At 43.2% G+C, this 26,067-nt stretch overlaps 2 protein-coding genes across 2 annotated transcripts in view; one reads left to right on the plus strand and one right to left on the minus strand.

Moving 5' to 3' along the window:
• The window catches only part of cdh23 (cadherin-related 23), a 317,500-nt gene that overhangs the window by 222,910 nt on the left and 68,523 nt on the right, over positions 1–26,067 (plus strand). The window contains exons 22-30 of the mRNA XM_080448675.1: positions 5,372–5,558; positions 6,291–6,436; positions 7,240–7,459; positions 9,699–9,851; positions 11,188–11,301; positions 12,767–12,915; positions 20,398–20,458; positions 22,807–22,955; positions 25,207–25,342. Of these exons, the coding sequence (XP_080304801.1) occupies positions 5,372–5,558; positions 6,291–6,436; positions 7,240–7,459; positions 9,699–9,851; positions 11,188–11,301; positions 12,767–12,915; positions 20,398–20,458; positions 22,807–22,955; positions 25,207–25,342 (1,315 nt within the window). The remainder of the gene's footprint in view (positions 1–5,371; positions 5,559–6,290; positions 6,437–7,239; positions 7,460–9,698; positions 9,852–11,187; positions 11,302–12,766; positions 12,916–20,397; positions 20,459–22,806; positions 22,956–25,206; positions 25,343–26,067) is intronic.
• LOC308099856 (uncharacterized protein) lies at positions 13,757–24,408 on the minus strand. The gene is made up of 2 exons (XM_080448679.1): positions 24,303–24,408; positions 13,757–14,687 (listed from the first exon to the last, which is right to left on the minus strand). Exons 1-2 carry the CDS (start codon positions 24,314–24,316, stop codon positions 14,129–14,131), a joined length of 573 nt encoding a protein of 190 aa, XP_080304805.1. The 5' UTR covers positions 24,317–24,408; the 3' UTR covers positions 13,757–14,128.

Consider the following 26,067-nt stretch of genomic DNA (forward strand, 5'->3'; position numbering starts at 1 on the left):
TTGGAAGGGGTTCCAGAGGGTCCCCCCAGCAAAATCTGTTACCTTAGCTATTTAAAAATAGCAGATCTACAAGCTCTCAGTGCGTCACTTCGTGCCACGCTGCGAGCTTGTAGATCTGCTATTTTTGATTGTTTTTGAAAAATCGTGAAAAGTGTTTGAACGTTTTTGAATAATACTTTTACTACTTTTTTAAACAAAAATCTTCTCTTCTGGGGGTCCCTGGCACGAAACCTTTTCAGATGGAGGTCCACGACCAATTACACATCAATTTGGGGGTCCTTGACACAAAAACGTTTGCTGTCGGGTGGAAACCTCGAATGTCCAAAACTGTTCCTTTTTGTTATTATTTTAAAAACAATATGTGTGAGCTTGTAGATCGGCTATTTTCACCGCTTCTGAGCAACACCTTTGTATGATGAAGTAATGCATTAATTTAGGGGGAAAAAAAGATGAAAAGTTGAAATATGGAGATACATGGTTTCTGCCTGACAGCAACGATGTATACCTCCAGATATTTACTGTTTAAGATCTGTTGACAGTATATATGTATGTATGTATGTCTGTCTGTACGTATGTATGTAGGTAGGTAGGTATATATACACATACACACACTATTATATAAATTGTTGATAGAACGCACATATAATCATTCATATCCTCACTGACAATAGTTTTATAGTGATAGATGTATAATTCATTCATCTATTCAGTGTATTTCTGTCTTTGCCCCTTGGATCAGAGAGAGTCATAGGGATTACATTTTCTGTGTGTTTGTGTTTGTCTGGAAAATGTTCAAGTTTTCCTGCAACGTGATTGGGCGGAAGCCCTCGGCGTCACTACGGTGACCTTTTGTGTGCCATGTTGACGCCGAAGGAATGTGGACCTGCAGACCATTTCAACTCATTAAAAATGTTGGCGCTGAAGAACAAGGCGGGCACGCTGACAGAGAGCCTGGAGCCCTGTGAGGCACACGCCCGAGCAAGGGTGTTAGCTGGGCCATATTAACCACTTAAACCCCATAGGGTTGAGCGTGGTCCCTCAGGGCTCTACGCTAGTGTATTTTCAGTTTTCTGTTATTGTGGGGAAAGCTTTCGCTTAAAATATCAGGTCGACAAGCTTATCGATCGGCTATTTTCAGCGTTTTTTCAGTGTTGCGAGCTTGTCGACCTGCTATTTTCAGTGAAAGCTTTCCCCGCAATATGGACGCTTAGCTGGGGTTTAAATGGTTAAAGGACCACAATGGAGATAAGCTCTCAAGCTTTTTGTGTTTTGTCCTTTTGACAGATATATACGAATATATGTTCATGTATGTAATGTATTTTTTTGTCAGTAGAAACATGACAGCCGAGGTCCACGTTAGAAGTCACATCTTTATTTTTATGACGTGGCTCTGCAGGAGTCTAGAAGTCCAGTAGCCGAGCCGGGGCAGCAGTGGCTCAGGGGGTAGAGTGGCCGGTGGAGCGGCCGGATGGTTTGATCCCAGGCTCCCCCAGAGTTAGTGTTCTTGAGCAAGACGCTGAACCCCTAATTGCTCCCGATGAGCAGTTTGGTGCCTTGCATGGTTTCCTCCGCCATCGGTGTATGAATGTGTGTGTGAATGGGTGAATTTAATGCACAATCTATGAAAAGCGCTTTGGATAAAAGCGCTATACCATTTATTATACGGCCGGTCTGGGTGTCTGTCCGTCTCCGGAGCTAAACCGTTGGACCAATCAACAGCACATTTCTTGTGGCCAGCAGGCCACAGAAATGTCTCCAACATAATTTTTTTTTACTTAGTAGACCGGCCTACTCGAGAACGATGCAAGTCGGGAACAATGCAAGTTGGGAATGCTTGCCCCCACCCGGTTATTCAATACCTGTTGTACCTGTTGTACCCATTGTCAGAGTACCTGTTGTACCCGTCAGTCTGCCTGTGTCCCTTTTATGCCCATATATGAAGATCTCAGTATCTGTCTGTCCTTTTCATGCCAATATACAGTACGGAGACCCCCGATATATCCCCATAAATATATGCCCATATATGGGATCGGCGGTTCTCGACCACCGGATCTCCATATATGCCTATATATATATCGGTGTGATCTGCATTTCTGTACATCCGCCTATCCGACCGTCTCGACACCCAGTACCGTACTCCGTCAGGTCACAGATATGACGTCATAGATGACTGACATCAAAGGCTGACCACATGGAGTCCAAGATCCACGTTGGAGCTCACGTGAGGTTGTAGATCTGTGGTTCTCACCTTTGGGTCCCCACATGATTTTGGGGGGATCCCCAGATGATAGTGAAGTAACAATTTAAGGCCTTTTAAGACCTTTTTAATACCAAAAAAAAGAAGAAGAAAAAAAGAACATTACTGCATCAAAAGTAATCAATAAACTATACTATGAAACATTGGCCAAATTGTCAATTCATATAAGAAAGAGGCAAATATTGTGAAAATAGCAGATTTACAAGCTCACAACGCGAGGTGTTGTGAGCTTGTGGATCTGCTATTTTCACAATATATATCTGTGGAACGGAGTCAAACTAAATTGGGGGTCCCCAGATTATTTTGGGGGATCACGGCCTGAAAAGGTTGAGAACCACTGTTCTAGATCGGCTTTTTTTAGCGTAGAGATTTGGTGTACGTGGGGAAAAAGGAGTGGGCCAAGTAGAGACCCCTGGCGAAGTATGTTGGGTTTAAGTGATTAAATAAAGCCCCACTCCACTTCACTCTATACTGTACTTTCTGTCCCTATATACCTCCTTTCTTCAGCCCTCCTTTGTTCCGCTTTCCCTTGTATTTACCTTCCTACCTTATTCAAACTAATGTATAATTCAGTCCCCACTCCTTTGGGGTATTTTTTGTCACTGTATACAATTGCCCATACATGAAATGTGTTCTCTGCATTTACACATCCCAACTGTGAGAAGCCGTGGGCGTTAGGATACAGCTCCCGGGGAGCAGTTAGAGGTTGAGTGTCTTGCTCAGGGACACATAGGACTGGGCAGGCTGGGGGGGGGGCAAACCGGGGACCTTCAGATTCCCAGATGGCCTCATGTCTAACTAGAAAAAGTGCTCCTCGGAGCACAGGTCTCCGCCAGGTTAGGTAGGTTATTGTGGCCTCCTGGTGGCGCTATAATAGGCCAATGTGAAAAGGGTGCGATTTATTCTTAGGCCTTTCACGGCAATCGGACCTTGCATTCATGATTTGAGGCATTTTGTTCCAAAAATGTGTTTTGCTAAATTAGACCTGCTGGTGGCGCTATAACAGGCCAATGTGAAAAGGCTGGCATTTCTTCCTCTGCCTAATGGGAATTTGCGTGTGAAATTGCACGGAAAGCGCAAGCTGCGTTCATGATTTGAGGCATTTTGTTCAAAACGGACCAATCCTGCAAATTTTGGAAGCCAACCTTAGCCAATGAGGATGGAATATGGACAATCGGACAGATCCGTGTTGATCACATGACTATAGAGATACTGTGTACCGAATTGCAGGACGTTTGGATAAAATCTGTAGGAGTAAAAGGGTTTTGCACAAATTGGCCTCCTGGTGGCGCTATAACAGGCCCATGTGAAAAATTTGGGGCAGAGGTTCTGAATTGGCATCCAGGGAGTGTGCGTGCACAGTTTCACAGCGACCGGGCCAACGGTGCCTGAGATTAGCTGTTCACAGACAGATGGACAAACGGACACACAAACGGACGGACAGGGGGTAAAACATACTCTCTCGCCATGCCTTTCGGCCTGGCGGAGACAATAATCATTCAGCTTATGGTCACTCACCCCTATATTCTTAGATACACAGTTTCACATTCCTCTACAGAATAGGAAATACACAACGTCTCACATTAACCTGTTCCATCCGGGAACGCATCTGTGTCATTTTAGATTTGAGCCATAATAACCATTATTTTATGCTTTGGTTATTCAAAAAAATAGCAGATCTACAAGCTCATAGTGTGGCACCAAGTGCCGTGCTATGAGCTTGCATCTGCTATTTTTGAAAAATCGTGGACATTTGCAAATCTTTGAATATATATTTTTTAAAGAGAACATTTGTAACTCAAATCTTTGCTTCTGGGGGTCCCTGGAACAACATATTTTACAAATGTTCGCTTTTAAAAATATATATTGAAAGATTTGCACAAATGTTCACTTTTCAAAAACAGCAGATCTACAAGCTTAGAGCTTGTATATCTGCTATTTTTGAATACCCAAATAAATCTAAAATGACACTGATGCGTTCTCACCACTATTCTCAGATACACAGTTTCACATTCCTCTACAGAATAGGAAATACGTCTTGAAAAGCAGCAGCAGGGGAAGCCGAGGTTTAAAGTTTAGATCAGCGGTTCCAAAAGTGGCCTCCAGGGACCCCTCAGGGCTCCTTGAGGGGGTTATACATGTATGGGAGTCATTGAAACGGGAAAAAGTTTGAGAACCACTGCTTTAGATGGACAGACAGACACATTCAACACTGTGATGCTTGTCATCTTGTTCGTTTATTGGTGTGTGCCAATACAAAAAGTGGAAATGTGAGTACTTTGTCCTCCATTTGATTGATTTATTCAATTCCTACTTTTGATGTGTATGCTGGATTTTGGGTCTAGCACTCCACTGAGAAAACCCATTGTTGATGCTCAACCTCTTTTTCTTTCTTGTTGATTTTGACAGCAATCTTTTTATTTAGTTTTAGTCATAGTCTTTAGAATACATTTCCATTTAGTTTGAGTCATATTTTAGTCATCTGAAATGTTTTAGTTTTTGTCTAGTTTTAGTCGACTAAATATCATAAGATTTTAGTCGACTTAATCTACAGTTGATTTAGTCGAGTAAAATGTATTCTGGTGGTGCCTTGATGGCGTCATAATGGCTGATTTTACACTTGGTTGAAAATGCTGAAAATAGCAGATCTACAAGCTCACAACGCGTCGCAGCGCGACGCGTTGTGAGCTTGTAGATCTGCTATTTTCCGAGCACAACACCCGAGCACAACCAAACATAAAATGACTTGTCTTTTAGTTCTACTGGATCTCTTCTCCACTCGTCCCTCACTAACATTTTAGTCTAGATTTATTTGTTGACGAAATTGTCAATATATTTATGACACAGATGCGTTCTAGGTCTCCATGGGGTAATGACGTACCCGAAATAAGGACACCAGGGTTAATGTGGTTTAAATTGTCACTCGAGAGAGTTTGCAGTGTACACCGAAAACAAAGACACGAGAGGAGTTCACTAAAAGAACTCAGTTTTAGTCATCACAGCGTAGTTTTTATTTAGTTTTCGTCAGTGAAAAAAGCAGACAAACATTTTTCGTCACCGTTTTAGTCGACGAAATCAACACTGTTTGCTTTGTCATCTCGTGTCGTGGCCCAGGTGCTGGCGGTGGACCCTGACGACGGGGACAACGGGACGGTGGTGTACAGCATCACTCCCAACCCGTACTACGCCATCAACAGCAGCACGGGGAGGATTCGCACCCGCGTCATCACCCTGGACCGAGAGAGCTCTGACTCCAGGGAGGCCCTGCTCATGAGAACCATCGTCATCTCCGCTGTCGACCGTGAGTTTGTGTGCGTGTGCGTGTGTGTGTGTGTGTGTGTGTGTGTGTGTGTGTGTGCGTGTGTGTGCATGCTGTGTGCATCGGTGCTTGTATGTGTGTCTGAGAATGTGTGCAAGTGTATGATATGAGTGTGTGTGTGTGTGTGTGTGTGTGTGTGTGTGTGTGTGTGTGTGTGTGTGTGTGTGTGTGTGTGTGTGTGTGTGTGTGTGTGTGTGTGTGTGTGTGTGTGTGTGTGTGTGTGTGTGTGTGTGTGTGTGTGTGTGTGTGTGTGTATGGGTGCACATTTGGGTGTTTGAGAGAGAGAGAGAGAGACACAGAGAATGTGTGCAAGCACATGAGAACATACATGTGTGTGTGTGTGTGTGTGTGTGTGTGTGTGTGCGCTCGTGTGTGTGTGTGTGTGTGTGTGTGTGACAAAGCGGGACAGAACGTGTGCACGTGTGCATTTACACATGCACACGTATGAGCATCCATGTGTGTCTGTCCGTCTCTTTCCATTTGAGTGCTTTTGACTGGAACAGCATGGCAACCAGCACATCTGTTGGCAAGCCACAATTGCTTTATTTCATGCTTAGCAGGGGGTCTTCGATGCTCAACGATTAGCCTGCTACCGCGAGCCTCATTCCTCGAGTTTATTATTTTATTTTTTATATTGACTATGAAACTTTGTGCCTAATAAACTTTTTTGGTACTGTGTGACACACGTGTGTGTCCCTCTGGCGCCCTCTGTAGGCGGCACGCCCCCATTGCGCGCCTCGACAAGCACCACGGTCTATGTGAACCTGCTGGATCTCAATGACAACGACCCCGCCTTCCTCAACCTGCCCTTTGTGGCCGAGGTGCCAGAGGGCCTGCCCACTGGCTCCTCTGTCTTCAAGGTAAGAGCATCCTCTGCCATGCACAACTTGTATACATTGACATCCTCAGTGTTCATTGAAACCTGCAATCTTTAAACGTATTTTAATGAATGTTATTTCAAGCAATCTGTACAGTAGAGTAGGTAAATACATTATAACTGGCACATCTGCAGTGGTTGGAGGGCGGTCTCCCTGCTCTCCATTGAGAAATTTAGACCCTGCTCTTAGGTAGGACTGGATGTATAAGTTTACTGCATGAAACTCATATGTGCAATAAAAAAAATTACGTAAAAGTATCAATACTACAATGTAGAAATACTCTTGTTACAAGTAAAAGTCCAGAATTCAACATTTACTTGAGTAAAAGTACAAAAGCATTGGCATCAAAATGTACTTAAAGAACCAAAAGTAGAAAGTACTCATTATGCAGAATGTCCCATTTAAAGTTTTCAAATGTATACAAATATTTTGGAAAATAGCAGATCTACAAGCTCACTCGCAGATCTGCTATTTTTGAAAAATCGAGAACATGTGTGCAAATCTTTGAATACATATTTTTAAAGCTATAATTTGTAACTCAAATCTTTGCTTCTGGGGGTCCCTGGAACAAAATATTTTGAGATGGGGGTCCGGGGCCAAATAGGCTACATATACATTGTCGGGTCCTTGACATGAAAAAGTCTTATATATATATATATTAATATATATAATATAATATATAATACATATACCCGCAGGTTGAGAACCAATGGTCTAAACATGTCCTTTCCTTTGTTCCTTTGTTCCCCTGTATGTATGTTCTCTCTCTCCTTACGTCCCACCAGGTTCAGGTGGAGGACCCAGACGAGGATAAGAACGGCATGGTGACCATGGTGCTACAGGTGGGCATGCCCCGTCTAGACTTCCACCTGAACACCTCCACGGGCGTGCTGACCTCCACGGTGACCCTGGACCGCGAGCAGATCAGCCTGTACCATCTGAGGATCATAGCGTACGACGCGGGCAAGTTCCCCCGTACCTCCACCTCCACACTCACCATCGTGGGTGAGAGACTGTAGTCTGTGTTTGATTAGAAAGCTCACAATTAAATAAAATGTATTAGCTCATTCAACGCATCTCTGTCATTTTAGATTTCTCTGGCTATTCAAAAATAGCAGATTGAAAGATCTTGAAAAAGTGTGCAAATCTTTGAACATATATATACATTTCTAACTCAAATCTTTGCTTCTGGGGGTCCCTGGAACACAATATTTTGAGATGGGGGGCGGAGGGGGCGGGGGGGGCGGTCCGCAGACAAATACATATCATTTTAGGGGTCCTTGACATGGAAAAGTTTGAGAACCACTGATATTACAGCAACATAAGTGTTTTTCCAAAAAAGGATTAGGATTTGTAGAATCCCCAGAAGCAAAGATTTGAGATAAAAATTTATTTTCAGATCTACAAGCTCTTGTAGATCTGCTATTTTTTTATAGCCAAAGAAATCTTAAAATGACACAAATGATGCTTTCCTGGTCTTAAAGGGTTAATATCTTTCAAATGTGTCAATGTAAAAAAAGAAAAGGGCCACCAAAATATGTAATAACATATATGAAAGAGAATTTGTTTTGTACATAGAGGCATAATGTGATGTTTTTTGTTCGTTTTTTCAGTATGGAATATTTAGCCCAGGCTTATTTTGCTGGCCATGAAACGGTTTGACAGAACGCAGTAAAGAGTTAATTTAACTTAAGAGGGTGTACAAATGGAAACACATGGACTCATTATATTAACACTGGGGATTTGACTGTGTGAGAGTGACCTTTCTGAGACTGGGATTGAATGTTGACTCATAGATTTCTCTCCTACTACTAATGCTTGACTAAGCGCTCTCAATAAAAGAAAGAGAAAAGAAATAGCAACGTACTGTATATGAACCGCCCACTCACCTATCAAAAAAGAAAGGAAGACTGAGAAAAAAAGATAATGAACCTTACTCTCAGACTGCTGAGTAAGAAAGCAGTAAGCACCCTCTACTGGTTGAAAGCCTCTACGAGATAACTTGTTTGACTTACTGCAAATTAATATGATATATGAATGTGATTTACACCTAGGCAAATATGCCATTCTGATAGGCCCAAGCATGACACGTGGGGGTAGATTATTTCTCTGTAATACTGCTAATGAGAACAGATGTGTAGAATATGTTTTCAGCAACAAAACAAAAAAATCTATGTTCACACCACACTTTACAATGTAATTCTAATTATTGAAAGTAGTCTGGGTTGTAAATTAGCAACACCTGGATGACAGAAATCAATAATGCACAACCATGGAAGACTTTTCGAACTTTATGATTATTAATTGAGACTTAAAATGGTTGGATAAGATTGATGAAAAACTGGTGTCTTTCATTTAATTTTCATTTTAATTAAAAAAAATTATAAGTGAATTTAAAAAGCAGCAAATGTTTCAGTCCTTGACCACCATCAGTGCAATTGGCATAAATGTTCTCCTGTAACAAATAGATAGAGATAAAGGCACAGATCTCATACAGCGTGCATCCTGTCAGTCAGACACCAGCCGACTGACTTTCATACTGATAGATCCAGTTAGATCCAGTTAGGGCCTAATTGGGTGTGACATTACTTAAGGCGCCTGCATGCTACCAAATGAGGTGATCACCCTATCACCTTTTAGGGGGGAGTCCACCTAAACGGTGGTTTTGATACTAGGTGCTCATAGTTGGGGGGGATGTCCTTTAGGATTGACCCTAAAGGACATTGCGGGGTTGTTGCGGGGTCCTTTGCGGGGTTGTTGCGGGGTACTTTGCGGGGTTGTTGCGGGGTACTTTGCGGGGTTGTTGCGGGGTCATTTGCGGGGTTGTTGCGGGGTCCTTTGCGGGGTTGTTGCGGGGTACTTTGCGGTGTTGTTGCGGGGTCCTTTGCGGGGTTGTTGCGGGGTACTTTGCGGGGTTGTTGCGGGGTACTTTGCGGGGTTGTTGCGGGGTCCTTTGCGGGGTTGTTGCGGGGTCCGTTGAGGAGTTGTTGCGGGGTACTTTGCGGGGTTGTTGCGGGGTCCTTTGCGGGGTTGTTGCGGGGTCCGTTGAGGAGTTGTTGCGGGGTCCGTTGCAGGGTTTTGCAGGGTTCAACCCAGCAAAAAGCCAAATTCAAATTGAGGTGAAAAAACTATGTATAGATCAAGATTGAATTACAACTTATTGAATTACAACGTCACTGTAGTTTTCTTGTCTCATTGTATGTGTCTCTGTGTCTCTATACCTGTGTGTGTGTGTGTGGGACAGTCCTGGACGTGAACGATGCCATACCCACCTTCTACCCCCCGCTGTACAACGTGTCCCTGCAGGAGAGCGTCCCCAGGGACCACCTGGTGGCCCGCCTCAACTGCTCCGACAACGACGCCGGCCTCAACGCCGAGCTCAGCTACTTCATCACAGGTCTGTGTGTGTGTGTGTGTGTGTGTGCAGGGGCGCTGACTTTTGTGCGCGACCATGGGGGCTGAACTTGACCACCACCCCCCTTCCACCCACTGCGTCGTGGGCATATAGGCGCGCGATTTTCTTTGCTTAATTAATTCATTAAATGACCATAAAACAACATTAACAACACTCTACCCATCCTTCAGTGTGTCCCATCCTCAAATGTTTTACTTAAATAAAAGTACTTATTTTAGTAGTAGCCTATAGTTACTTCTACTCCACTACACACAAATATTGTACTTTTACTCCACTACAATTATTTGATAACTTTATTTACTATAGTTACTTTGTAGATTTTGATTATTATTATTACAAAACCACTTATACAGTATATATACTTTGGCAATTTGAAAATAGCAGATTTGCGATGCGTTGTGAGCTTGTAGATCTGCTATTTTCAAAGAATTTGTATACATTTTACACGTTTGAAAACTTGTGAAATGGGACCTTCTGCATAATGAGTACTTTTACTTTTGGTACTTTAAATACATTTTGATACCAATACTTTTCTACTTTTACTCAAGTACATTTTGAATACCTTACTTTTACTTGTAATAGAGTATTTTTACACCGCAGAATTTATACTTTTGTTTAAGTAAAACATTTTAGTACTTTTTCCACCACTGGTATTCAGTGCATGCAGTGAGTGACTGTTAGTGCACACAGGACGAGGGAGTCAAGGGACACAGCATAGCGACCCTTCATTTCAATAAGGGCACACGGCAGAGCCAAAACCTGCAGAACATGTTTAGCACACAGCCATAGCCATGGTTCACATGACGCTTGGTGCCGAGTCCCCCTGGTCTAAACAAGTTGTGTTCGATTTTTCGAGCCGCAATAGCCCCGCCCCCCCCCCGCCGCGAGCCGTTTCTCTGTCTGGGCAATTGTTCTAGGTGTCAACGGCGCGTTAACACCTATCTGCGCCCCGCTATAGTAATGGTAATAGTAATGGTACTGTAAGTTTGAGCCTGACATCTGAGATTCATGAGGGGGCTGACCAATTGACTGTGGGGGCGCTAGCCCCGACGCCCCCACGTCATCGGCGCCCCTGTGTGTGTGTGTGTGTGTGTGTGTGTGTGCGTGTGTGTGTGTGTGTGTGTGTGTGTGTGTGTGTGTGTGTGTGTGTGTGTGTGTGTGTGTGTGTGTGTGTGTGTGTGTGTGTGTGTGTGTGTGTGTGTGTGTGTGCGCGTGTGAGTGACTGTGTGTGTGCATGCACAGTAGGTGGACATGCACCAGACAGCATATATTTCAGTCTATAGATTGTTTCCATTCTCTGTGTTGTTTTGCTCTTCAGGTGGTAACCAGGATGGTAAATTCAGCGTGGGCTTTCGTGACGGTGTGGTCCGCACGGTGGTGGGTTTGGACAGAGAGACCCAGGCAGCGTACACTCTGGTCATAGAAGCTATAGGTGAGTTATTATAATCTCATTCACTTTTATGATGAAAAGCTTTTAACTTTGTCTTTGTTTTATACCAAGGAGCTTTGTTGTCTGGCTGGGGGCGGGGACTTGATTTGGTACTTTTTTTCACCTGCCTTGTTTTTTTGTATGTCATCTTCTTCAAAGGTGTTCTTTTAACCGTGTCTTTAACCCATTAAGACCGGGAACGCATACTGTGTCATTTTAGATTTTTAGCTATAACCATTATTTTGTACTTTGGGCTATTCAAAAATAGCAGATCTACAAGCTCGTAGCGTGGCACTTTGGTGCCACGATCTGCTATATGTATTATTTTTTTATCGTGAACATTATTTTGTGCAAATCTTTGAATATATATGTTTTTTAAAGCGAACATTTCTAACTCAAATCTTCTTCTTCTTCTTCATTCTACAAATGTCTTTTAACAGGTTTTTTTTTAAAAAGAACTTATGTTGCTATAACATCAGTGGTTCTCAAACTTTTTTCATGTCAAGGACCCCATAAAAATGATATGTATTTGTCCGCGTACCCCCCCCATCTCTATTTTATATTAATATTTTATTCCAGGGACCCCACGCTATGAGCTTGTATATCTGCTATTTTTGAATAGCGAAAGAAATCTAAAAATTACACAGATGCATTCCCGGATTGAACGGCTTAAGATTGCACCGAACCGGAAGGGGGAAGAGAGAAGAAAAAGAGTTGTTGCATGTTCTGCAGTGATTTCAAAGCGTTGCTCAACTCTCTCTGTTCCTGTCAAGAAAGAACAAAAAACCCTTGAGGTTTTCCTGTTGTGTAAAGCTGTGCTGTGGAGTAAGGGTGACACGGTGTCAACATTACTGACGGGTCGTGTGGACGGATGGGACAGGGGAGAAAACATGACCGAGGACAACATTCTAGATTTACCCATGTTGCGCTAACTTAGAATCAGCTGCATATTTCACAACCTGTTTAACACCACATGATCCCATCCTTTGTTTTGGTTTTTGTGTGTGATTAATACAATCGTCTAAATTCAACCAATTGTTTCTTTCACAGTTCTCTTGACAGTTATCACATTCTATTCTGTAAACGTATATATAAGTAAATATATATGTTGCTATATATATATATATATATATATATATACACACACACACACACACACACACCCCCCCACACACACACACACACACACACACACACACATACACACACACACAATACATATTTATATATAGCAACAATAACAACAATTATACAACAAAGTATAAAATAGGGCTTACATGGTCAACCTTCAACCAACGCCCGTCTAAGAGCTGGTGATTTATATCTGTTGTATGAAATAAACCTTTGCTAGATCATTGTGGTGTGATACAACTATATTACAGATGATTTGTGTGTGACACGCCCCATTGAAATAAACCAGCTATTTATCAATCAATATAAACTAAGTGAATCTACAAATCTATTGCAGACAATGGTCCCGCAGGCAGCCGGAACACAGGCACAGCCACGGTGTACGTGGAGGTTCTGGATGTCAATGACAACAGACCCATCTTCCTCCAGAACAGCTATGAGACCAGCATATTAGAGAACGTACCCGCAGGAGCCAGCATTCTACAGGTACAAACTCACACACACACACGCGCACGCACAGGCGCGCACACACACACACGCAAACTTTTTTCATACTTTCAGAGTTAAATAAACACTCAACAGTTTGCTGTGTATAGACGAATCCACAGAGCACTCCTCTAGCGCAATCATAACTGCTGTGTCAGAATGCACACCGCAGCAGGAGTCTTGACATTGCAGCGCTCTGTGGATTTGTCTATATACTGTACATACACACATAAACACACAGCACACTGATAAAGTTAACATTCATACACACAAAAGCATAAATAAGAGATAAATACCAAAACACACTCACACACACACACTGCCCATGCTCGCACACATATTTTTACACATTTCTTTGGAGTCAAAACTGGAAAATACACTTTATTTTCTACCACAAAACTTGTGTCCGTCAGTTACAAAAAATAAACAAAAGAAAAACAATGTCTTCCTCAGGGGCCAAAGGCTCTTGTTGTGTTTGATCAGATATTAGTCTGATCTGAGAGACCAACGACATTCACAAATCATTCTTTGTGTTGATTTTCAACCTGTTAGATGACTTGGATTTTACAGCGTTGGCGCATTTGACACATCGATCAAACAAGCAAAAGCACTAAACTTGCAATAACTTTACCGTGATTGTCTAAACCAGTGGTTCTCAAAGTGTGGTCCGGGGACCCCCAGGGGTCCTTGAGGGGGTCCCCTGCCAAATGATTGATAGTTAAGGACCAAATGGACCTGTAACTCAGAGACCTGTAACTCAGAGAGTGTACAGATGGAACCAAATGGTTCCATTTGTACACTCTCAGAGTTAAATGAACACTGATGATACTACGGTGTAGATAGGGGTCCCAGAGATAAAAAAATTATAACAGGGGGTCCCTGAAATTAAAATGGTTGAGAATCACTGCTATAGCCGTAAAAAAAAAAACTTCTCTTATGGGGGTCCCAGGCATATCTTTTCAAATGGGGGTCCGTGGGCTATAACGTGTCAAGTTGGGGTCCTTGACATGAAAAAGTTTGAGAACCACTGGTCCAAAAAAATCTAGCATAAATTGAACGTATTCTACACAGAAAACCCCTTAACCAACCTGGCACCCCATTAAGGAGAATAAAACACACACTAAAGGATTATTTACAAATACTGTTTGAGGGGCCAGTGATGGAGAGGACAGTCAGTCAGTCAGCCTGCAGCCTGTGATCAGTTCCTATCAGTTCATATCTCGGTGACGTAGTCAAACAGACACGGCGTGGTGACATGAGGCTCCGCGCCGGCCTCGGGCTGCAGTGTCTGTCTGGCCGGTGGCGACTGCGAGGCGTGGGTGACGTGCTCGCGCTCGCAGTGCGGCCTGCGATGCTGGGGCCGCCGGAACGACGCCATGTTGTACGTGCGTCGGTACGAGCCCAGCCTCTTCCACACCTTGAGCTGGGGCTCGCTGGACAGAGCGCCGCCGTGGCTCTCTCCTCCGCGGCCACAGGCTCCGCCGCCGCTCTCGCCGTTGTCCTCCTCGTCTCCGGAGGGCCGGCAGACGGCCAGGAAGGCGGCCAGCCCCGCCAGCAGCAGGGAGAGACCCAGCACGACCATGATGGTGAGCTGGGGGTCGTAGGTGTCTGGAGGGGGTAGTGGTGGCGTCGTAGAGGAGGAGGGAGACAGGACGGCAGTGGTAGTGCTGGACAGGATGGACAGAGTGGACAGCAGGGTGGTGGGTTCTGTCGGGGAGAGAGAGGTGACGTTGAACTCGGCCTCGCTGGCGTTCATGATGTCTCTCGGCGGCCTTGGAGGGAGGAAAAGGCACAGGAGAAGAATGCTCAATGTTTTGTCTCGCCGGCCAAGCATAACCAAGCTGAGTTAGGCTTATTTGGAGGCTTATTTTCAGTTTATTGGGATCATACCCCGCAGGGCTTGCGACGTGCGCACACACACACACACACACACACACACACACACACACACACACACACACACACACACACACACACACACACACACACACACACACACACACACACACACACACAAATGTATACGCGCGCATAAGATGCAGGGATTGGTTGGCATTTGCAGCAATTATGTAGCTATTAAATCAATGAATACCTAACAGTCAATGGTTGACAGGCTTTCTTCAGTGTAATACAAATTGGGTTTATTAAACTGCCCCTTGTAAAATTCTCTACACCCAGCTCCCCCACCCCAGGTCCCCAATTATCCCCCCCCCCCCACCCCCCACCCCTCCCCCCTCCTTCTCATTCTCTGTACCCCACTCTTCAGCGCAATAACATTTGTAAATGTCATCGTCCTTAATTCAGCGGAGACAAAGCATGGCTTATCGGTTTAAGGGAAACACATTGGGACGTGAAATTATTTTTAAGACCAAATGCCAGGAAAGCTGTGAAAAGGCCACTGGAGCGGGATGGCTCGTTAGAGAGTCGCTTCATTAGTCACCGCCGCCACCCTGTTCTCGCACGCACGCACGCACACACACACACACACACACACACACACACACACACACACCTACAGACACACGCACACGCAGTGCCTCACTCATAAACTTCAACAGCAGCTACAGCACTCGGAAACAAACTTTTTCTCCTCTCACCCACACGCATGCTATGCTGCATGATTAGGCATGCATCTCTCTGCAGGTTGGCAGCGCTAACTGTTCGGTGCTGTCCCTCTCCACTCTGCCGTCCCCACTACTTTGTCGTCGCTCGCTTAGATTTGACAGCTCAGCAACTTTTTTTAAGCAGTCTCAAACTCATTCCTCTCAACTCTTTTTTTTTACAAGTGCACTTTCTCTCTCCCCTGTGTTTGTATTGGCAACTATTTTCATGGTTATCTTAACCCATTAAGACCGGTAACGCATCTGTGGCATTTTTTAGATTTGAGCTCTATAACCATTATTTTATACTTTGGGCTATTCAAAAATAGCAGATATACACTTGTAGATCTGCTATTTTTTTTAAATCGTTAAAAATGTGTGCAAATCTTTGAATATATATATTTTTTAAGCAAACTTTTGTAACTCAAATCTTTGCTACTGGGGGGGTCCCTGGAACAAAATATTTTTTAGATGGGGGGTCCGTGGCCAAATACATATCATTTTGGGGATCCTTGACATGAAATAGTTTGAGCACCACTGATATTATAGCAACATAAGTGTTTCAGAAAACTGTTAGGATTTAGAAGACATTTGTAGAATCGGCCTCAGGTCTTAATGGGTTAAGGAAATGCATATGTATTTTTTTCTCATGCATATCACAATTTTTTTTTACCTGCCCACAGGCACAGAAGATAAGATTTCATCTTATCTTATTGTTTTCTTCCTCTCTCTGATGTACACTATTTCTCCTCCTATGCATTCCACATTTCATCCACCCTACTGAGAATGTATCAAATGAGGAAGTACTCTTGTGTGTACATACTTTATTGCATCGACAAGCCTCAGCCAGTATGCACATTATCCATGTCCCAGTCCAGGCAGGCTCTACTCATACGAACCCAAGTGCATACATACTGCAGTGCTAGTCACTCATACACAACAATGTGGACACACTCCCTTAACAAGTTAAGCCCTATAATATACTTTGTTGTACAATGTAGCAAAAATAACTGATCTTGTACTAGATCGGCAGGTTTTTCTATTTTTGAAACTTTGAAAGTGGTTATTTCCTCACATACATGTGAGGAAAATGCACATCAAAAATGTATATTTGAACGGTTTAATAACATATTGAGACGTTCACCAATGAATCAGTTCACACTTTGCCTTTGCTAAAGCAATTCCCCACAACTCCAGCATGGAACGCTGTTGTCAGTATAGCAGCTAGTTCTGGACCTACGAAAACATATTCATTTTAAAGAACCCAGCCATCTTTACTATTTAATGGATTAATCAACTTGCAAGTAATAACCCCTACACTTCCTCCCCCATAAAACAACACGCATCACACACATAGCCTCTATACGGATGAAACCCTTTTTAAAATGCATACTCACGCACACAACTTTAGACTCTTTAAAAACAGCACCTTGTTTAGTTCCAGTAACTTGCGGGTCAGACTTGTTTCCTTGGCTCCACACACACACACTTTACCCCCCTCACGCTGCTCTGTGAGTGTGTGTGAGGGGAGAGAGAGAGTGTGTGTGTGTGTGTGTGTGTGTGTGGGGGTGGGTGGGGGGGGACAGAAGGAGGACAAGTGGGGGGTAATAGCATTATGATTGAAACATCTCTCGATTGTTTTAACGCCGGAGGGCCGGAGACAGCGGCACGATTTTGAAGCCGCCCGGAGGCTTAGCGAATAATCTCCAGACGCCATCCCTCCACATGCTTCCACGTTCACCACGTCTGCTTCGCCAATGTGGCCGGACACTCTCTACACCCCCTTTTATGGCCTAAGTGGTGCAGTCCACTGTGTAATACCCTATTCATCACTCACCAATCTGAGACCCCCCTCCGACCCCCCTGCCCACCCACCCTCTTTTCTCCTTTCTCCCCCCTCTCCTCCCCTTTCTCTTCTCCTCTCCACATCTCTTTATAAAGCTAATGAGACTGAAGTTGGCCCCCTCTCTGGAGGGAGAGAGAGTGCGAGAAAGAGAAGACACAGCGTGTGTGTGTGTGTGTGTGTGTGTGTGTGTGTGTGTGTGTGTGTGTGTGTGTGTGTGTGTGTGTGTGTGTGTGTGTGTGTGTGTGTGTGTGTGTGTGTGTGTGTGTGTGTGTGTGTGTGTGTGTGTGTGTGTGTGTGTGTGTGTGTGTGTGTGTGTGTGTGTGTGTGTGCGTGCGTGCGTGCGTGCGTGCGTGCGTGCGTGCGTGCGTGCGTGCGTGCGTGCGTGCGTGCGTGCGTGCGTGCGTGCGTGCGTGCGTGCGTGCGTGCGCGCGTCTATGTACTTGGAGCTTTCTTCACTATTCTTCCAAAACAGTGAAAATAGCAGATCTACAAGCTCACATTGGCTATTTTCACATTTTGTCGTACAACGAAGCATAGTATGTAGGGCCTAAGTGGCTAACTATACTGTATCTCTTCTTCTTGGGTGTCCATGAGAGAGAGGGGAGAGAGAGAGAGAGAGAGAGAGAGAGAGAGAGAGAGAGAGAGGGGGGAGAGAGAGAGAGAGAGAGAGAGAGAGAGAGCAAAAGAGGAGACACAGCATGAGTGTGTGTGTGCCTGTGTGTGTGAGACTGTGCGTGTGTGTGTGTGTGTGTGTGCCTTTGTGTGAGTGAGCGTGTGTGTGCCTGTGTGTGTGTGTGTGTGAGAGAGAGAGAGAGAGAAATAGAGCAAGAGAGAGACTGTGTGTGTGTGGGTGCATGCGTGTGTCCACGTTTCTGCATGCCTGCGAGCGAGCGTCCACATTTCGCTTGATCCCTTGAGTGTGTGTGCGCCTGGGTGTCTGTGTGTGATGTGCTTTGTAAGCATATCCACAGAAGGGCAGCGTCTGACTTGAATTCGGTCTCATCCATGTGCCAATATTACTGTGCCTGTCTGGATTCAAGAAATAGTTGTTTTTTTCTGTGTGTGTTTTTTCTTTAACCCATTTAGACCGGGAACGTATCTGCGTACATTTTTTAGACTTCTTTGGCTATTCAAAAATAGCAGATATACAAGCTCATAGCGCGGCACCGAGTGCCGCGCTATGAGCTTGTAGATCTGCTATTTTTGGAAAAATCCCGAAAATTTTTGCAAATCTTGAAGCGAACATTTGTAGAATATATTGTTCCAGGGACCCACTGAAGCAAAGATTTGAGTTACAAATGTCGGCTTGCAAAAATATAAAAAATATAATATTTGTGACTGTTTTTGTCCGGGAGACATTCATATCGCTGGTGCCCAGCTGGTGCTCAGGAAAGCAGAAAAACGTTTTATTTATTTATTTAAAATTAGTTAATAGCCCAGTTAGACTCTTCACATACTAGAGTATGTCTGACATAAATGTCAGAGCTTAAATCGACATGTAAATATGAAATAAATGCAAAAACATGTAGCTAAGCTATAAGGTTAGAGCTAGCAACCGCTAATTGATGTGGTGTTTTCTCTACTTAAGAGTTTTAACTTGACTTCAGTTCTATAAGCTGTAGTTTCAAAACTATTCACTCAATCTTATTAACCAATATATCATTATTTTGCTATGATTCCCTGCTTTCATATGACATGAAAAAAATAAAAATGAAAAAATAATAAATGACTGTCTCCCAGTCAAATTTGGTTTGGTCAAATTTTCATGATTTTTCAAAAATAGCAGATCTACAAGCTCATAGCGCGGCACTCGGTGCCGCGCTATGAGCTTGTATATCTGCTATTTTTGAAAAGCCAAAGAAATCTAAAGTGACAGAGATGCGTCCTCCGGATTGAATGGGCTAATGTTGGGGTTCATTCCCCAGGGACACCCAGCATGCTCCCACTATATATGTGTGTTTGCGTAGACTCGCGGTGCCATTCTGTCTGTGCCGGGGTTTGTGTGTCCTTGGCCACTTCTGGCTATCTGCCTGTCACAGTCAGAGAGAGGAGGAGGGCGGCATTATAGAGTCATTGCCATGTTGTTGGGGGTTGTTGGGGCAACAAGCCATTGGAGACTTGCTGAATGGTGGAGAATGAGGAAGTAATCAGATTTTTTCTGTATACATTTTTGTATACCAGTCATATTATGTGTTCATTGTGTGTGACATATCTGTCCTGTGACTGAGCACCACAGCCACAGCATATTAATGTCTTCATACACACAACACTGCACTTTATATGTGGTTTAAAGTAATGTTTGTGCGTTTGTCCGTCCATTCAAAGACTTCAATCCAAGCTATAGTGTTGATTTTGACAGCAAATTTTGATTCCAGTTAGTCATATCTTAGTCATCTGAAATGTTTTACCGTTAGTCTAGTTTTAGTTGACTAAATATCCTAAGATTATAGTCGACTAAATCTACAGTTGATTTAGTCGACTAAAATGTCGTAATGGCTGATTTTATACTTGGTTGAATGCTGAAAATAGCCGATCTACAAGCTCACAACGCGTCGCAGTGTGAGCTTGTAGATTTGCTATTTTCAGAGTGCAACACCTGAGCGCAACCAAGCGTAAAATGACTCGTCTTAGTTCTACTGGATGTCTTCTCCACTAGTCCCTCACTAACATTTTAGTCTAGTTTTGATTTGTTAGCGAAATTGACAATAAATTTAGTCTAGTTTTTATTTCGTTTTCGTCAATGAAAAAAGGTAGTCGACGAACATTTTTCGACATAGTTTTAGCCGACGAAATCAACACTGATCCAAACCACATTTGTACATGGATCGGCAAACCACATTTACCATTTTGTGTTTTTCCATGTTAACTTTTCTGTGTTTGGCAGGACAGGAAAAAGTAGTCATATTTTTGCAATGCTAGCATAGAGATGTGGTCGCATTGCAAGCTGTGCCCAGAGTCCCTATGTAATTATTGTTGTGGTTTTTGACTGTGTGCAGTAATCCCTGTGCTGATACCGGCGTTCTCTGGGTTTTGCAGGTGCAGGCAACAGATGCGGACCAGGGGGAGAATGGCAGAGTTCTATACAGGATTCTGTCTGGTGAGTGTTACTGTACGCTTTCCTTTAGCCGAGCTGATGAGTTTCACATTCGGCCCAGCATGCTCACAAACAGACATGCAAAGAGATGTGTCCCACATTATCAAACTTGTTTACGGTTCGAGTTATAATCTGAGCTTTGTGGGGTGTCGCTGTCTGAGAGAGATAGAGAGAGACACACAGACAAACAAGCAGACAGACAGACAGACAGACAGACAGAGAGAGACATAATTGCTTATTAGGTACACAATATTGCAACACACATATACAATAGCCTGGAATATGCCAACCCAGACCCAGAGCCACTGGTGGAAAAACTACTCGCATCTTTTACTTAAGTAAAAGTATCAATACTGCAATGTAGAAGTACTCTGTTACAAGTAAAAGTCCGGAATTCAAAATGTGCTTGAGTAAAAGTTCAAAAGTGTTGGTATCAAAATGTACTTAAAGTACCAAAAGTTAAAGTACTAAAATGTTTGAAAATAGCAGATCTACAAGCTCACAACGCGTCGCATCGCGACGCGTTGTGAGCTTGTAGATCGGCTATTTTCAAATAGCCTATAGTTATAAAATAGGGCTAAAGTGGTTAATATATGTTTTATAATGTAATAATATATTTCTGCAAAGTAACTAGTAACTAAAGTTTTCAAATAATTGTAGTGGAGTAAAAGTGCAATATTTGGGTCTGATATGTAGTGGAGTAGAAGTAAAAAATATTGGAAATTGGAGACACTCAAGTAAAGTACAAATACCTAAAAATTTTACTGAAGTACAGTACTTGAGTAGATGTACTTAGTTACTTTCCACCACAGCCCAGAGCCAGGATGAAGTGAATGACTACACCCGACGTGAGCCCTTGGTTCTGAAACGTTCAATATATCAATATACGATGAAGAAAGATACTGTTGGCTGACACGTACTGTGTAATGGCTTCTCTCCCACATTTTTCTCACTTTATGTCGCTACTCGCACGCTCTCAACAGTTCACACAATATTCTATCATGGTGCAGCCATACTGCACCATTATTCAAAGGAGAATATGGTGCGTTTTGTTTAGTTTTTTGTTTCTTTTGGCCGACTTATCACATTGATAAATAAATGAGATAAGAGAGATACAGATGTATGTGACTGTGTGTGTACATGTGTTTGGGCACAGACTGGAACAGCCCAGGACCCTACATACAGACAGTCCTGAGTGACGTCACTGGGCATTGTCCCGTAACCTTTTGATCATTGGCCTGCTTCCCGCAACCCTTTTGATCATTGGCCCGATTGACAGCCAATGTGATTGGCCGCAATTCGTTCCCATGCTCTGGGCGGGCGGAACAGAATTCGAGTGATCACCACATTCGGGGGAACACTCGGGTGCCTTTCACATTCACACCTAAAGTCCGCTAAAAAGGTCCGGATCAAGAACCAAATTGTTGCATTTTTCACTAGGTCTGGTTTGTGTTCACACCGTCATGTGTAAAGCAACCAAAGTTTGTAAACAAATGACATGATTAATTTAGACTGTACCTGTATGTGTGTCACGAGTCCATGAGAGACATGATGTTCGAGGGGGCTATGTAGCTCTGTTTGCCAAAGAATTATGCACCATAGCAGATCTACAAGCTCACAATGTGATCTACAAGCTTGTAGATCTGCTCAGTGGCGCGGGAAGGGGGGGGCTATGGGGGCTGCAGCCCCCCTGGTGATGGGAGCAGCCCCCCTGGTGATGGGAAGAAAAAAAAAAAAAAATTTATTTTATTTTTTATAATATATATATGGATTATAGCAGTCTGTTACGGTCATGGATGAACTTCAACCTGGTGTTTACACTGTCTTTCTGCCTTTTTGTGTGGGGAAAAACACAGAAAAACCCCCAAAAATCGCAAAAAAAACGCAAAAAAATCGCGCGCCCGCACTTCGCACGGGCGCGAGGAGTCCCCCCCGACGCACAGCCCCCCTAGGTATTAAGGACTTCCCGCGCGCCTGGATCTGCTATTTTAAAAAGATTTGTATACATTTGAAAACTTCAAAATGGGACATTCTGCATAATGAGTACTTTTACTTTTGGTACTTTTATACTTTTACTCAAGTACATTTTGAATTCCGGACTTTTACTTGTAACAGAGTATTTCTACATAGCAGTATTGATACTTTTACTTAATTAAAACATTTGAGTACTTTTTCCACCACTGCAGACAAGTACGCATATTGAAAAAACGGCCCTGGGTGTTTAGTTTTTTCATACATGGTGTTTCCTTGGTGAGAGAGAAAAGTCAGAGAGAAGCCTGTGGCCTATTATGATTTATTCAAAATCATTCTTGTTATTTTATGTATCGATGTGCATGAATGTCTGTCTGCAGGGAATAGCAACGGTCAGTTCGCCATCAACGCGCTGTCGGGTCTGGTGTCGCGAGGACGCAGGCGTCTGGACAGGGAGAGCAGCAGCTCCCATGTGCTGGAGGTGGAGGCTTACAACAGTGACCAGGGCAGCATGAGGAGCTCTGTGCGGGTAAGGAGGAGACACAGCATCCACCCACTGGTGTTGATTTTGACTACAATTTTTTTGATTAACCCATTAAGACCTGAGATGATTCTTTAAAATGTTTTCTAAATCAACAGTTTAAAAAAAAAATTAAAAATTAAAAAATCGAGATTAAAAAAAAAATAGCAGATCTACAAGCTCATAGCGCGGCACTCGGTGCCGCGCTATGAGCTTGTATATCTGCTATTTTTGAATAGCCCAAAGAAATCTAAAGTGACACACATGCGTTCCAGGTCTTAGGTTAAGTTTTAAGTTTTAAGTCATAGTCTTTTGAATAAAATTCCATTTAGTTTTTGTCAAATTTTTGTTGACCAAATATCATAAGATTATAGTCAACTAAATCTACAGTTGATTTAGTTGACTAAAATGTATTTTGGCGGTGTCTTGATGGCGTCGTAAATGGCTGATTTTATACTTGGTTGCATGGCTGAAAATAGCCGTACTACAAGCTGCGCGACAGATTATAAAGCTCAGATTATAACTCGAACCGTAAACAAGTTTGATAATGTGGGACACATCTCTTTGCATGTCTGTTTGTGAGCATGCTGGGCCGAATGTGAAACTCATCAGCTCGGCTAAAGGAAAGCGTACAGTAACACTCACCAGACAGAATCCTGTATAGAACTCTGCCATTCTCCCCCTGGTCCGCATCTGTTGCCTGCACCTGCAAAACCCAGAGAACGCCGGCAAATATCATAAGATTATAGTCAACTAAATCTACAGTTGATTTAGTTGACTAAAATGTATTTTGGCGGTGTCTTGATGGCGTCGTAAATGGCTGATTTTATACTTGGTTGCATGGCTGAAAATAGCCGTACTACAAGCTGCGCGACGCGTTGTGAGCTTGCAGATCTGCTATTTTCAGAGCGCAACACCCGAGCACAACCAACCATAAAATGACTTGTCTTTTAGTTCTACTGGATCTCTTCTCCACTCGTCCCTCACTAACATTTTAGTTGACGAAATTCTCAATACATTTAGTATTAGTTTTTGTTTTAGTTTTTATTTCGTTTGTTATTTCGTTTCCGTCAGTGAAAAAAGGTAGTCAATGAACATTTATCGTCATAGTTTTAGTCGACGAAATCAACTTCAGAGAAACATCACATACAGTACTACGCAGCAAAATCCCAAGCACCCTATTTTTTGGTACGTCACCCGAATGTAGTGATGCGCCGTGTTGTGAACTTTTAGATCAGCTACTTTTGATTTGATTTTATGTTTCAAATCAAAAGTAGTGCTTAACTCTTTGACTGCCAGAAATAAAACATAATTTGCCACGCCACTGCCAGGCGATTTTCGAGTGTTTCCACTAACCTTTGAAAAATCATAGAATATTCATCTCCAGTATGATCTATCCCCCCCGATCGCTTTAAAAGACGTATCCGAGTCTCGTAGATTCGAGGGGGGGGGGAACCCGAGCCGCCGCGATCATCCGTTCCATAGTTGTGGGCAGTTGAATGTAGGCTGTTTTCGCCAAAAAGCAACAGAAACAGAGAAAAAAGCCATTCTCCCAAATCGAATAACAAGGAAGTGAACGGGCTGTTCTTTTTTTTTTGCGTCGATCACGTGACCCGCTGCTCCTCTGCTTCACAGGGTGATAAGTGGCTTAGAAGTCAAGACACGTGTTAGTTACATTTGTGTGCTGAATCTGATGCATTATACTTGTACCTGTCCACTCTAGCATTCCTCGCTACGGAGACCCTCCAGAGAGGTAACTCCGTGACAGGATCCCAGCTGTCTCTTATAGCTGCATCCTACCCATTCTGATCCGGGCTATTCTACGTAACGTAGGCTATATCTTGACAGCAAGATGTTTTCCGTTTACAGCCGACAAAGCAGGCACACACATAAAAGAGGACTCTGTGTTGCATATAATTTCCCTGGGGTTACATGTGTGCAGTTGACTTTCTTTTGTTGTCCACGGTTCAATCTGAATAAACACACTCTCACTCGTGTGACACATTTATATACCTACAGGGAAACCTGTAATTGTATTGTAGGCAGAGGTGATTGTAAACCGCATTCATGTGTGCACCAATTTAAAATATTGCATAAATCAAAGATGCATGAGGCACAATCACGCTTCTTAAAGTGATGGTGTCACAATTTTTTGTCATATGTATTTTCTATTAATAAGGGCATAAAAGCATATTTTTATGAATGAATTTGACTGTGCATGGACAGTGGACGCCAGCCTCAAATGTCGCCCCCTTTACAGGTGATCGTGTACGTCGACGATGCCAACGATGAGGTGCCAGTGTTTACCCAGACGACATACAACAGACTGGGCCTGAAGGAGACCGCTGGCATTGGGACGTCTGTCACAGTGGTGCGGGCCATCGACCCTGACACTGGTGGGTGTGACCTCAGATTGACCCTATAGGAGGAAAAACCCTCTCAGACAACATATTTATTGTAGCCTACAGCACAGCAGTGAGAGACAGGAAAGGTCAGGTTAGAAAGGTAGAGATATACGTGTGATAAGTGTTGACCCAGATTTGAACCTATAAGACCTCAAGATTATGTACTAGATTTTCTGTTTGTTCTGGTTTTGACCGATGATTCACGATTTACTTTAAAGTCGTATTAGGCAGGAAATAAAACGATTTTTAGCAGCCTCTGCTGGTCATTACCGTCACTGCAGGCCGTTCGTTTATTCCTGCAGTACCCAGAATTCCATTTGTTTTCACCGGAAGACGGACGCGTTTCAAAAAGCGTTCTTTTAATTGTTTTATACTATCTGCGGATCGTTTCTCTTAGCCAGTGGAGCATTAGTTACCGTGAGCTGTGTTTTCTTTTGCTGTTGTTTTTCCATCTTCAAATCCTACGTCTTAAAAACAGCGTGAGATTCCTTTTTGTTATTAGCGCGGTAGTTCCTGGCCAAACAGGAAACCGGTGCATTTCCGTTTCTGTTTTCCGGCCGGATGACGTCATTTTCGCGGGAATGACACCCTGGCCACCGTTTCAATAGAAAATAGTTTATAAAAGGCTTTCGGGGGTGAAATTCATGGAGTGGGTGTTAACTTTAGTTTTTTTTTAAGTTACCTAGTATAACTTTAAAGGGATAGTTCACTATCGA

Source organism: Gymnoscopelus braueri, assembly GCF_963280865.1.
Source record: "Gymnoscopelus braueri genome assembly, chromosome: 14".
Lineage (NCBI taxonomy): Eukaryota > Metazoa > Chordata > Actinopteri > Myctophiformes > Myctophidae > Gymnoscopelus > Gymnoscopelus braueri.